This window comes from Temnothorax curvispinosus, unplaced genomic scaffold, assembly GCF_003070985.1.
Source record: "Temnothorax curvispinosus isolate PA1 unplaced genomic scaffold, ASM307098v1 QBEX01018442.1, whole genome shotgun sequence".
Taxonomy (NCBI): domain Eukaryota; kingdom Metazoa; phylum Arthropoda; class Insecta; order Hymenoptera; family Formicidae; genus Temnothorax; species Temnothorax curvispinosus.
This window is the reverse complement of record NW_020228222.1, coordinates 172,714-185,661: the sequence shown is the minus strand read 5'-3', so window position 1 is coordinate 185,661 and position 12,948 is coordinate 172,714. Positions and strand designations below refer to the sequence as shown.

At 38.0% G+C, this 12,948-nt stretch overlaps 3 protein-coding genes across 5 annotated transcripts; 2 read left to right on the top strand and 1 right to left on the bottom strand.

The window, feature by feature from the left end:
- The first annotated feature begins 135 nt into the window (after positions 1-135).
- LOC112468404 lies at positions 136-5,567 on the top strand. Of its 2 annotated transcripts, none has more exons than XM_025037557.1 (5): positions 136-316; positions 771-2,816; positions 2,901-3,029; positions 3,107-3,278; positions 3,481-5,567. In XM_025037557.1, exons 1-5 carry the CDS (start codon positions 292-294, stop codon positions 3,575-3,577), a joined length of 2,469 nt encoding a protein of 822 aa, XP_024893325.1. In that variant the 5' UTR covers positions 136-291; the 3' UTR covers positions 3,578-5,567. The 2 variants fall into 2 exon arrangements, with proteins under 2 accessions (XP_024893325.1, XP_024893323.1); XM_025037555.1 differs by having other exon boundaries at positions 768-2,816.
- Positions 5,568-6,132: 565 nt separating this feature from the next.
- On the top strand, positions 6,133-10,729 carry LOC112468393 (ras-related protein Rab-8A). Of its 2 annotated transcripts, XM_025037531.1 has the most exons (5): positions 6,133-6,886; positions 7,176-7,236; positions 7,362-7,707; positions 8,037-8,039; positions 9,380-10,729. In XM_025037531.1, exons 1-5 carry the CDS (start codon positions 6,763-6,765, stop codon positions 9,476-9,478), a joined length of 633 nt encoding a protein of 210 aa, XP_024893299.1. In that variant the 5' UTR covers positions 6,133-6,762; the 3' UTR covers positions 9,479-10,729. The 2 variants fall into 2 exon arrangements, with proteins under 2 accessions (XP_024893299.1, XP_024893300.1); XM_025037532.1 differs by lacking the exon at positions 8,037-8,039.
- Positions 10,532-11,934, bottom strand: LOC112468392 (girdin-like). The gene is made up of 2 exons (XM_025037530.1): positions 11,294-11,934; positions 10,532-11,028 (listed from the first exon to the last, which is right to left on the bottom strand). Exons 1-2 carry the CDS (start codon positions 11,668-11,670, stop codon positions 10,764-10,766), a joined length of 642 nt encoding a protein of 213 aa, XP_024893298.1. The 5' UTR covers positions 11,671-11,934; the 3' UTR covers positions 10,532-10,763.
- Between the last annotated feature and the right edge of the window lie 1,014 nt (positions 11,935-12,948).

Genomic DNA, 12,948 nt, shown 5'->3' with positions numbered 1-12,948 from the left:
CGGTTACGTTGCCGTTTGAAATCTCCAGCCAATCGGGGCGCGCGCGTCCGACGCGTGGGTGCCGCCGGGGCGACGCGATTGGCGCAGCGAAATGGGCGCGCAAGCACGGCCAAGCTGGCTCCGAGCCCAAGCCCAAGGCATCATTGAGCCACGTTCAAGTTGAATTACAAACACGATCGTCGGCGAGAGGCGAAAGATCACAAAAATCGGTGGCGCCGGAGTGTTCCGAGGTGCGATCGCGACGCGACGCCGGACAGACCAATCGTGAGCGGTGAACGGAGATCAGGACGAATGTCACCCAGACGGACTCGCGCAGGTGAGAGAAACGAGGCGTCCTGTTGATCCCCTTTCGTTCCGGGTGCAAGGTTATATAGCCACCCTCGACGTATATTTTGTATTTTGTCGCGCGCGTGTTTCGAGAACTCGAGACGCTAACGCTTATCGAATCGATCGTGGAAGTTATTTAAGTGACTCTTATCATTTGGGCGACTTTGACCAAGCTCCGGTTAACTTGACCGGCAGAATTGTTTATTCGATTTTTTTTACTGCATAATTTGTCATTCCTGATCTTCCTCTCCAACATTCCTAACCTTCCTTCAAACAATAATTAATTAATAATTCTATTCTTGTTAAAAATATTCTAGCAAGTGTTTTTAAAATAAGTTAATCGTATAGCTTGGTTGTAGTCCCCCAAGTTAGTCTTGGATTTTTCTCGCAAAGCTTTTGACGCTTTGGAAAGGATTCTAAAGTATCCCGTTACTTTGCAGCAGCGGCGGAACAGTCTGCTGTTTCCACTAGATCCAAGGCGCAAAGAATAAATAATGTGAGCCAGGATGTGGCTAAGTCGACTCAGAAAGTCAGGCAGTCGCAGAGGAAGGAGAAGTCTGGTAAGAGCGATATGGAAGCTGCTAAGCAAAGCGCCAAAAAGGAATCGCCTGATGCGGAGGTAACGGTCAAAAAGTCCGCAAAGAAGAAAACTTCTCGTCGGAGGCTTCATTTGAACAAAGTGGAAACTGAAGATGTGGACCAGAACGTGGACAATGAGGCAATCAGAATCTTGAGAGACAGATATTGCGACAATGTCACGACGGTGGAACTCGTCAGGCACAACTTTCTTCAGTTGAATGCCTCAAAAGATCTGGATTCAGAGAAAATACCTAATGGAAAGTTACAACAGAAGATCACTGCAAAAATATCACCCATCATAGTCACTCCCAAAAGCACACCTCCGAAGCTCAGTCTCACGCCTCACAGATCTAAGAAGACGCCGAAGAAATCCCCGATCTCCTTAAGCTCTCCAAAGACGCATTCAATAGCTATACCAAAGCTGTTTAAGAGCCCAAGAAAATTATCTCTCGCTGCCACTGGCGAGGATACTGAGAAGAGTTTGGAAAAACCGGAGAGCGATTCTCATGCTACAAAATCACGAAAGCGCAAGAAGGACAGTCCGAACGATAGTTCCGGATCTGATGAAAGCACAGTGATATCACCGACAGAAAAAAAGAAGCACAAGAAGTCTGATATAAATTTAAAGGCAACTGTGCGTAGATTCTCGAAATCTCCGAAAATAGTACTAAAATCTCCAAAATCGAAGAAATCGAAATCGCGCAAATTGAAGTTGTTAACTCCATCCCGGGTGAAAAAGAGCCCGTTAAAAACGTCTCCTAGTAGCCCTGGTACTTCGTCAAATCTTAATACCAGCTCGCCCAGAATTCGTATAAAAAAGTCTCCGTTATCCAAGGGAAAGAATTTATCATCAATCAAACATCGTTTATTAAATTCAAAGTTAACAAATACGTTGACGCCTTCGCAAATAAAAGATGTGCTGGCGGAACCGATCGTGCTGTTGAAGAAGCTATCGCCTGAAAATCTGAAACAAGAAAATATAGTTGCTAGCAAAACTCGATCAGACACTTTTATCAAAGTGAGATCTCCCTCAATCAGGGGAGCGAGCAGTTCCAAGGTATTAACACCAATTAAAAAAGCTTCCGTAAGTATGTCTCCTAAGCGAAATTCCAGCCCTAAATTAAGGAACAGTAGTATGGAAAAATCACGATCTAGTAATACTAATAGAGTATCACCAAGAATTAAATATAATACGTCAATACCTTTAATGTCGTCCACTCCACGAGAGGGAAAAGCGACATTAATGGACACGAGTTTGGTATCTGATACTTCTAATGCTTCTGTAAATAACACGTCTCTCAATACTAGATTAAGACATAGGAGTCAATCTAACGTGCATTTGTCTAACACAATGGATAAAAATACTGACATTAAAAATGTATCTAGACCTTCTCTATTTGATAAAGAAATTAATGATACTAGTCAATCTCTCCTTTCGAACGTCACGAGACGAAATGCTACTTACGACAAGGATAATACGATGGAAAAGAAGCAGGAAAGCAACAAAGACAACACCTATGAACTGGAGCAACCGCAAACAATAAGTTTGCGACAAATGATTAAGAAGCGTACCTCAACAGAGGCGAATTTAAGCTCGAAAGATAATGCGAAGAAAGCTAAAGTGCGCTTTGCAATTGGAACATCTGGCGGAGGCAGCGCACGAAAATCCGTTAACAAGCTGAACGGATCGCGATCAAGTATTTCACATGATGTTAGTCCACGAAATAGAAGCAATATTATGAATTCATTATCTAAATCGAAAAAGGTTGAAACTCCAAAGCTTACTCAGAACTCGCTATTTTCTCCTTTCAAGAGATCAAGTCCAAGAAACCACGGAGGCACACCGAGAGCTCAATTGAGTAGAGTTCAAGTCACACCAAAAACCTTTGCATCAACTGAAAAGAAATCAGGTAAAAAAACCAAAAATCGCTTACATTCCACATTTATTTCGATTTTATTTTATAATGTAATAACACACGCGGATTTACTTACAGAAAAAAAATCATCTACGAAGAAAGTACCAAATTTCTCAAGAATACATGAACAGATGTTTGCCAAATCAGAATCGCTCGTGGATGCAAAGAAACGTTTGGAAGCCAGACACGGCAGACACCTAGCGTTCAGTAATTTGCTAACATTTTTTTATTCTGCATGCCTTGGCGGTTCTTATAAATGCTAAAATTTTAAATTGTTTTTCTAGAACTTGTTTCTACGAAGACAGCGGTAAAATCGCTAAAAGCAGATATGGAAACGGAAGAGAAGAAATTATTACCAACCGACACGAGGGACGGTATTCACAATAGATTTGGGTTTAAGTTGAAAAAACCAGAAGCTACGAACATTATGTTGAAAAAACAACCAGTTTTTTCAAGGTACACCAGATTTATCTTGAGAAAAATATTTTATAAGTTTTACAGGTCAATTTATTCGCAAGATACTGCTCTTCTATATTATAAGTTTAAGATAATAAATAAAAAAAAAAAAATATATATATATATATATATATATATATAGATCTGTAAAACTTTAAGATAATTTAATATAAAATTTTAAACGAGATATGAATATTTGCAGGCAAAAACAGCAACATGAAACGCGGATGATGCTGAAGGGTGTACGAACAAATCGACGATTCGAACTGCAAATGAAAGCTCGCAATGTAAACTCGTAAAGATCCATGCTGTATTATATATAGCATGTACCTCGATCTTTCTTTTTGTTGATGTAGTTTATCGCATAAGTTTTTCTCTCTTTTGAAATATGTGAAACCGTTTTTACTAATATATTAACTTGAAAATTTTGGGGAGGGAAGAATTTCAAGAAATACTTCGAATATTTTGTTTAATTATGTTCATGTAAATATTAGGAAACGCGTGTATCATATGCTGTCCTTTTTTCTAAGGGGAATGTGTTTTCTATACATATAACTGGTTTATTACCATAAATGAAAATTAGTGGAATTAAGAAAATTAGTGGATATTGCTTTAACATGTGTTTGTACAAATTTATATGTTTTCACATAAGTCTGCTTTTAACTATAATTTTCTTTTCTTTTTGTTGTTTTTTAAGTATGAACAGTAGGGATAAAAACACTAAGATCTTTCACAAAAGTATATCTCTTTAGAGAAATTTTACATCTCGAAATGGAGTAAAAACCCTTCAATTATTAATTTATACACAGGGACAACAAATGATTTAACAGTTAATAAAATAAGATAATTCGTAAGATAAGCATTATATGATATTTTTATGAGTTATTCTTAAGTTATATTAAATTACTGATCATTTGTAGTGTATTAAGATTTTAATAAGTTAGTCGGTTTCTGAACTGACGACTAATTTTTTATTTATAGATAATCCACAAGCAATGTAGTTCGATTTATTTCTATACTTAATATTTGCTGTAAACAGTATTGCCAGATAAGCTCGTATCAAGATTATAACTAATAAAAATGCTATGGCTTTCTTGGATGATTTGTATAAACTGTAAAATTACTTTTCGTAATCTTAAAGAACGTAAATTGGAAATTATTTCTAAAAGTTTCTTCGTGTATATATACATATATATGTACAGGATGTTCGATAAAAGTTACCTAGTAATGACAGAACCATAGCTTTTTTTTATTAGCCTTGAGAGTATCTTTGACTGTAAGATAACGCGACCAGAGAAAGCCATCACCGAAAGATTATTTCGACACGGGAAGGACGTGAAGGCCAGTCGCTTTTTTTTCTTGTCGGATAGAGGATTGAGGTCATTGAGGTGGATATTACGGCGATCTGTCCAATCGATCCCTCCATTGTAATACAGAAAGATTAATCGACTCTAAAGAATCACGGTGCAAGAGACCAGAATAAATTTTGATTAAGACTCGAACTCGATTTTACAAGCTAATGTTTTTTTAAATAATGGCTCTGAGAGCAATATTATTGTGAAACTTACATGATTTATATCCGAAATGTTTCGTGTTAAGAAAAGGAAAATTCAAAGTAATACTAAGCTTTTCTAAGAGCTCTGGGAGCTCTGATCGAGCAAGATTATCGAGCTCATGACTAAGTTTATATGTCATCATTAATCGAGTAGTAACATTTGTAGTTATAACTTTCTAAAATGCGTGCTCAGTTAGGTACACTAAGAGATGTTATTTTATCTCCAAAGAAATCTTCATTTTGTTAAAGAAATACAACATACACTTTTCACAATTTTATTTTAGCGTTCACACATTTCTTTAAAACCAGATTTATAAGTCGACATCTCTTCGTCAACGAGTGTAAGAGTAATAACTGATGTCAATAAAACCGCATTTAACAAGCGTTTATGATTACGTTTATATCGGCTTATAATCCGGTTTAATAACTACCGTGTACTGTCGCATCAAAAATTTATCTTCTTTTGATTAAAAATTTTGGATTAAATAGTATACGGTAGTTATTAAACTAGATCGTAAACCGCTGTGTAAACATATATAGTCCATTATATATTTTGTATCAGTTATAACTATACTGATGTTATTAAACCCGATTTAATAGTGACGTGCCAACGTAGTCCATGATTTGTATATATGTTTCACATTAGGAAAAAGAGAAAATTTGATGTAATTTGGGAGAATAGTAGGAGGGTAAAATAATGTATCATTTCAATAAAGTTTCTTTCTATCTTGTCAGACGTGTCTCTAATACATTACTTCCTGCTACCGTGGAAAGAAGCGGGATGGAAGAGGAATCTTATTTGTTCCTTTTCCTTCATTTTTGTGTGGAATCTTATTTGGTCGGTGCTCTTGGGATGGTATTCACCGTCCGATTTTATATTTAAGACCTTTAAAGTGCGATCCTGAAACGTCATATAATTATTCTGTTGGACAGATATAATCTTGAAGCAAGACTGGATTTAAAATCAGACTTATGTTCATCTCTGTCAATGCAGATTAACTTTTAATCTCGGTTCAACTTACCTTTTATCTCTTTCCTAATTCCTAAAACTAAAAGAAGATAAAAAGTAAGTTAAACCGAGATTAAAGTTAATCTACAATGGTAGAGATGAACATTAAGATTTCAAATTTAAGGATTATCGGATTATCCCTCCTCGCGATTTCAATCGATATCTCATTAATCGCGGTCCCGATATCGCCGCGCCGACGAGACACGTGTTGCGTGCGCGTGCACAGTAGAAACACCGACCGGGCGCGCACGCGCGCTCGGCGGCGCGCGAGTAGCCAAGGTGGCCACAACACGAGGGCGAAATCGCGTCGGTCCGTACGGTACACACACGTCTTGTATGTACCGCTTTTTGTGACAGATGTTTTGCGCGATTAATCCGCTTTGTTAATTCGCGGTCGCGCGGTCGCGAGCGTGTGCAAGAGTACGCGCAAGTGTGCCCCCTTCTCCCGCGGGTCCCACGCGCGCTTAAGAAGCCACGCGTCACCGCCCGTCGCGGTGCTGTCATCGTGCACGAAGAGTCGACATCCATCGAGAGAGTCCGGAGCAGAGACAGAGAAGGAGAGACATCAGGAGAGACGGAAAGAGAGAGCGAGCGAGGGAGCACCGAAGGAAGGAGAACGCGCTTCGTCAAATGTCTCGCGGACGAGACGGTTAGATATCTTCCTTCGTTGGCGAGCGGAGAGGAAGAGAGAAAGAGAGAGAGAGATAAAGAGAGAGGTAGAGGGTGATAGAGAGAGGGAGAGAGACGGAGAGACTCGGCCAGCTGGTCTTGCAGGTTCGTTGGGGCCCCGTCACGAACGCCAGGAAGCATCGTCCGCGCGAGGATCGCCCGGGAGGATCGTTGGGGGGAGCGATAATCATCGCTCGGCGAAGCTCGGCCTGCTCGGCCGCGACGTGCCCGTGCCATCATCGGCGACGACAATGGCAAAGACGTACGATTATTTATTCAAGCTGCTGCTGATCGGCGACTCCGGCGTCGGCAAGACCTGCGTCCTGTTCCGGTTCTCCGAGGACGCGTTCAACACCACCTTCATCTCGACCATCGGTACGTTCCGGTGTCTCCCCCGTCTCCCCACCTATCCCCCCCTGAGATCGCCGCCTCGTTTGCGGCGGTTTGTGCGCTTTATTAATCCGCTGGGGCTCGCGCGGCGCGGGCCGGGGTGTGTCTCGAGAAAACGTGTTGCCACTCTGCCACTCGATAATGGACAAAGAGCACATTATGCCGCTTACAGTAACGTGATTCATCCCGCGCCACGCGCTTGTATCCACTTTTCCACGCATCCTCGGGGAATGCTCCGAATTCTTGACTCATCGTCTCTCGTACGTTTTTTCAGGCATTGACTTTAAGATCCGTACCATCGAATTGGACGGGAAGAAAATCAAGCTACAAATATGGTAAATATACTTCATGTTCCTTCTCTCCTCCACCCGCTGATTAATTCGAGTGCAATTTAGATTCGTAAAGTCGAGCTGGATCTTTACGATAATGCGACACAGCGAATGTATTTGCGCTTGTGTAGGGACACCGCTGGACAAGAGAGGTTTCGCACCATCACCACGGCGTACTATCGTGGCGCGATGGGAATCATGTTGGTGTACGACGTTACAAATGACAAAAGTTTTGAAAATATAAAAAACTGGATTCGCAATATAGAGGAGAACGCGTCGGCGGACGTGGAGAAAATGTTGTTAGGCAATAAGTGTGAGCTTACAGACAAGAGGCAAGTGACTAAGGAAAGGGGCGAGCAACTGGCTGTGGAGTACGGCATTAAGTTTATGGAAACCTCGGCGAAATCTAGTATCAATGTGGAAGAGGCTTTTTATACTTTGGCGCGCGATATCAAAGCAAAAATGGAAAAGAAACTGGTGAGGAAACATGAATCATACCGTATATACTTCAAGGAGATTACAGATATTGATTGTCCAAATATAGATTATTTTGTAATCGGAATTCATATTTCTGTGTAATTGAGATATGCTGTAATCTATATTTCAACGTGTAAAGCTTTCCACGTCTAAAATCGACAGGTTAATAATTAGAATAATATAAATTAGGGGAAAAAATTGTGCTTATTCACATATGTATATTAGTTTTCACTTATGAACATTTTTTCTTACGTGTTCTATGAAATAACCACTGTTTCTCTGTTTCCTGTCTCTGTTTCTCTGTGTTTGGTGCTGGTCTATCTTGGCAGAAGGTAACTTTCTTCGTACACCGTTTTTAGTTAAGGGATTACATACCTTTTACAGACCTAAAACTAGGGCGAAATTAATGAATTTTTATTGTGGGTAAAATTGTTTTATTAAAAAATGAAAATACGTGTCTTGCAGAGTAGTCTTTTGAGAATATCTCCCGAAGATATTGATTTTTCGAAAAATGGCAGCGATTTCTAGTGAAAAATGCGATTTTGATCTAAAAATCGGTTTTCTTTTATTTATAAAAAAACCGCCATAAATTGAAAAAAAATTCTATGGCAAGCACTCGATCATTGTATTGAGAGTAGCTGTAAAAAATTGCATGCAAATCGGTCCACTAGTCTCCGAGATATTTCTGGTATCGATTTTCAAAACATTGTTTAAAGTTCAAAGAGAAAAGCATTGTTAGTTTTACGTGACACTAACAAATGCATGCTGTGGATAAATTGTTGAATACATTTTTTTTACTTTACGCAGCATCGTTGATGGCTGGGCCATAAAATACCTCCTTCCTTTGATGTGAAGCCTCCTCATTATCTTTTTTTGCTCTTTGCACATCGTCCGCTCGTCCTTCGTCGCGTGCAGAATTATTTTCGTTATTTTTGTGAAACTTTTCCGGGCTATAACTTCGTTTTTTTTTTTGTGAATTTTATTTCGTAAATTTTTCAATGAAAATTTCAGGGAATACTCTTAGGATAGTACTATTGAAAAATATATATCATTGAAAAATCAATTTTTCTGACCCTGTGAAAGGTATGTAATCCCTTAATTATGTATCTCGAATTCTATATCTATAACGTAACAACTAACAAAACTAACACTATTATTTTGTGATGATCATTGCATCTTGTATCATATATCATCTGTGGTCCGTTCACTAATTTATTTTAACAATATCAAATATGCAAGCAAATGTTTACTAAAAGAATATTGCGACTTCATGCTAATCAAATGTATTAACTCAAACAACATCCATTGTCTCAAATATTCTTCATACCTCTGATATCAATTCCGATCTATATGTCTTACTTGAGAATGTGTCATTTTTACATTATTGCATTAATTGTAAACTTGTTTAACATCTGGGTTTATGTTATGTTATGTTATTTATAATTAACTTTGTGAAAAATATTTTTAATAACTGAACAAATACAAATCACAATGATAATACGCATGATATGCGCACTATCTTAATTGCTAGACTGAGTAACAAATAACACTGTCTGGTGATGAGCGAAGTGTACCAAAAATGACGTGAGACTATGATGAGATTTTGTGCACTAAATATACCTGGTTAAGTTATGTCACGCATTATGTTAATACCGTGTCTTGTTTTACGCAGGAGGCATCGAATCCACCGAAAGGCGGCGGCCATCAGTTGAAAGCTTCAGAACCACAGAGGAAGCCACCTAGTTGGCTCGCCCGTTGTACTATACTCTGACCCCCCAAATATTTTCAACTGTTCAAGGAGGCGCATCTATTTACTATCATTATTTACTTATGTTCATTTCGTCGAACAAAACCGATGTTCTGTGGAACTTTTCACATCCCAAGTATCGGGTATAGTGGGTTTATTCCTTGACAATGAAACGTTATCGCATCGTATTAAAGACTCAGAAATTATTTGCATGAATGTATATTTTTTTTTGCCGAAGAAACCCTCAGAGGAGAAAGTATTAAAACATTTTATTATAGAGAAGAAAGTGCGTGTCGTTTTAGTTAATAATGCAACAGCTACAGAGTTTGTTATGCAAATATTCTACTTGTTAATCAGTATAATTAAATGGACTTAGGTGAGATAGTTCCGCGGTAATTTAAGTTGACCGGGATCTAATGATGTGATCTATATCTTATCGTGTTTCTTAAGAAGTTTACTGGTGTAATTTATTAAATCAGGTCAGATGTGATATATTAAACACACAATGAACTTCTCCTCTGGTTTTCTTGTATCAAGGGTATAATGGTTGATTTTTTTAATCGAAAAATCACTATTAAGTGTAAAAGTACGTGTTACTTAATTTTTATGGCAATGGGATGAAGTATACAACTTCTTATGCACGAAATTCTGTAATTCATATTTCAACCTGATTTACATCGTGTGTGTTTCTCTTATCGGAGGACCATGTGTCTTTAAAAGTATATATATATACATATATATATGATATATGTAGAAACATACATCACACCGTACAACATCACATACAATGACTAAAAATAAGAAAAAAAAATAAGATTAAGCAGTATAGGTATCACGATCGTTTTTATACTGTTACTAAGCAGATATAGCTTTTTCACAAAATTAACGGAAAAACGTAAAGTGTACTAGAGCATTAATTGACGTAACTAAAATGCCTTGTGACGAATTGAACAAGAACTTTTATAGAGACAATTTTGTTATATCACGGATAGTCATAGAATTTTTATTAGGTCTAAAAAAAAAAAAAGAAAAAGAGTGGAACGAGCAATGAGTACGCGAAGCTTATCTTCCGGCGGATTTACTTTGCATATAGAAATAGGGATCATTTACAGGGATCTGCAGTAAAAGAAAAAAAAAAAGAATAAACAAATCTATTTCGTTCGCTGGTTGTCATGATGTGCATCTTGCAAGTTTGCATTTTTACCATCAAAACTTGTTCAACTTATACTTAAATATACAAACGATTATTATAATACATTTTTTATTAATCCTGTACATAACACGTGTCAGTATATTTATTGATAAAATCCTATCCTGTTGTTTTTGATGTGGATGGCAAAGATAATTTTCCTATCTTCGGATGTGTGTCATAATTTACGGATTCTTCCGTAGGGCCTGCGTTGTTGATTGTCATTGAAGCTAGTTTATGTTCCAAATCTTTGATTTTCGCTTTATTCTTTTGATGTATCGCGTGCGTGCACAGACCGACGGTTTGTAAGCGTTGATTGAAGGTAATAATCTCTTCGCAGGATTTCTGGAGGTGTTGATGCTCCTCTTGAAGTTTCGCGATTTTACTAAAAGGTCAATGATGAGTTATTGAGTTACAAGATTAAATTTTCGCTTTGTTATTAACATTATTGTTGTAGAAAAACCGATCAGAGAAAATCTATTATTAAAATTGTGATAAGTTATAAGATTAGAAAAAAGCCGCATGTATAAGATTAAGATTCTAAGTAAAATAATATTGTATAAGATTGAGTGTTCCATTTAATTGCTGCGTATAAAAGGTCGAGCACGGCGAATATTCGACAGGCTTATTCACGACGAGGTCAAACGTACTGATCGATAGCGGTAATAACGCGCGAACCGTCACGTTCGAGATTCTTTAACGCTTGTTCCATTCTCTTGTTACTCGTGTCCCTCTGACGCAGGTTCTCCTCTAAGCGCCGAATTTTGATTGTACACTCGGCCTCGTGCACCTTCGCGGCCGCGGCTTGACTCATCAGGGACTCGTGTTGCTTCGCCATCGCCTCGTATTTGACTCGCAGCTGAACGTTCTCGACCTGATTTTTCGTTTGCTGCTGCTGCGACTCATTCACCACCTCCGTGACCGCTCTTAGACGCATCCTTAATTCGTGCGAGACACCGCGCTCTTTCTCCAACTCTAACTCCGTGCTGTATAAAGCGTGACGAGCTTCCAGAAGTTCCTTCTGCATCGTCTGCAGGATATCCTACCCTCGAAATGTACATGATTTATATGATATAATTGACAATCAAACCAGCCACTGTGTAGAAAGTACTTAATTATTTCTTTTCTTTAAAAGAAGTAATTTTTGTTCTAGCATTATTACTAAATCTCTCGATTTGGGAAAAGGATTAAGAATCTTTTAATGTGTGTGCAGCACTTAAGAATCAACACACTTGTGAATTATTTTTGAATTTCAAAATAAAGAATAATAACAAAACACTTTTGCTGAGATAAACTGTGCGTAATTTTCCTAATTGAAGATGACTTCGCATCAAGCTTTGATTAATTTAATCGGTAATTTCACTAGCATAATTGCTTCCAACAAAATTTTTTATCAATACATTAGAATTAATTATAATTAATTAGCATAATTCTAACTAATGTAACAGTTTAATTCGTCGTCTCTAATCTAATCTTTCTTTTTTTTTCATATTAAATAAACATTCTATCTACGTCGATACACATTCTATCATCGTGACTCAGAGGGTGACGTCGACCAAATTCCGATGAACTTAATCAATGATTAATTCAACCGGCAACATTTCTAACCATGTAATTCGTTGTCCTTAATTTAATTTCCTCTTCTTTGTTTTCGAGGATTAAACAATCAAAAATTAATTATTCTATCCACATGGACGAACTGGTACAAGTATTGCTCATTAATCATCAATTAAATTAATTAAGTTAACCGCAGTTCAGACGAAGTTGTCCTTAGAAATACGCTCTAAATATAATCCAGGTATCCTGCAATATATAAACCTCCGCGTATTCATCGATACTACTTCGTGAGTTGATTTAAGAACATGCACAGATATATACACGCGCTGGGCGCAAAGGGTTAAGCGCGCTTCGAGTGTTAATCAATATAGCCAGTCGTATTATTCACCGCGTCGCTTTGCAACTCGTAGAACTTTTCACGGATTTGCCGCTCCAATTGACAGACGTCCTGCACGCTCGGTGTGTTTCCATCATCCATAATTTGCGACGTGCTCTCGCCTTGGAGTATAATTGTTAATTAACGCGGAACGCGCCTGGAATTGTCAGCTGGAATTTTCGCGTTTTGCAATTGTCTTCATGTAGAAAAAGCAGGTTTTTAAATAAGAAGCTGATTTGAATAATGAGATCTCATATGTGTTTACATCGCACTATATGTACCTACAAAAAATGTATTCCCGTTATCTGGAACATGTTTATTAATAACGCCTGAACACGTCTGAAGTTCTCAGCTTTAATTTTCGCACTTGCG

What these genes read in the sequence shown, in the direction of transcription:
- LOC112468404 (XM_025037555.1), top strand. Translation starts at nt 292, where the DNA reads ATGTCACCCAGACGGACTCGCGCAG. An exon ending in ACCCAGACGGACTCGCGCAG is followed by an intron (nt 317 to 767) that starts GTGAGAGAAACG and finishes GTTACTTTGCAG; the next exon opens with CAGCGGCGGAACAGTCTGCT. An exon ending in AAACAACCAGTTTTTTCAAG is followed by an intron (nt 3,279 to 3,480) that starts GTACACCAGATT and finishes GAATATTTGCAG; the next exon opens with GCAAAAACAGCAACATGAAA.
- LOC112468393 (XM_025037531.1), top strand. Translation starts at nt 6,763, where the DNA reads ATGGCAAAGACGTACGATTATTTATTCAAGCTGCTGCTGATCGGCGAC. An exon ending in CACCTTCATCTCGACCATCG is followed by an intron (nt 6,887 to 7,175) that starts GTACGTTCCGGT and finishes ACGTTTTTTCAG; the next exon opens with GCATTGACTTTAAGATCCGT. An exon ending in AAAATCAAGCTACAAATATG is followed by an intron (nt 7,237 to 7,361) that starts GTAAATATACTT and finishes GCGCTTGTGTAG; the next exon opens with GGACACCGCTGGACAAGAGA.
- LOC112468392 (XM_025037530.1), bottom strand. Translation starts at nt 11,670, where the DNA reads ATGCAGAAGGAACTTCTGGAAGCTCGTCACGCTTTATACAGCACGGAG. An exon ending in GTTATTACCGCTATCGATCA is followed by an intron (nt 11,029 to 11,293) that starts GTACGTTTGACC and finishes TTGACCTTTTAG; the next exon opens with TAAAATCGCGAAACTTCAAG.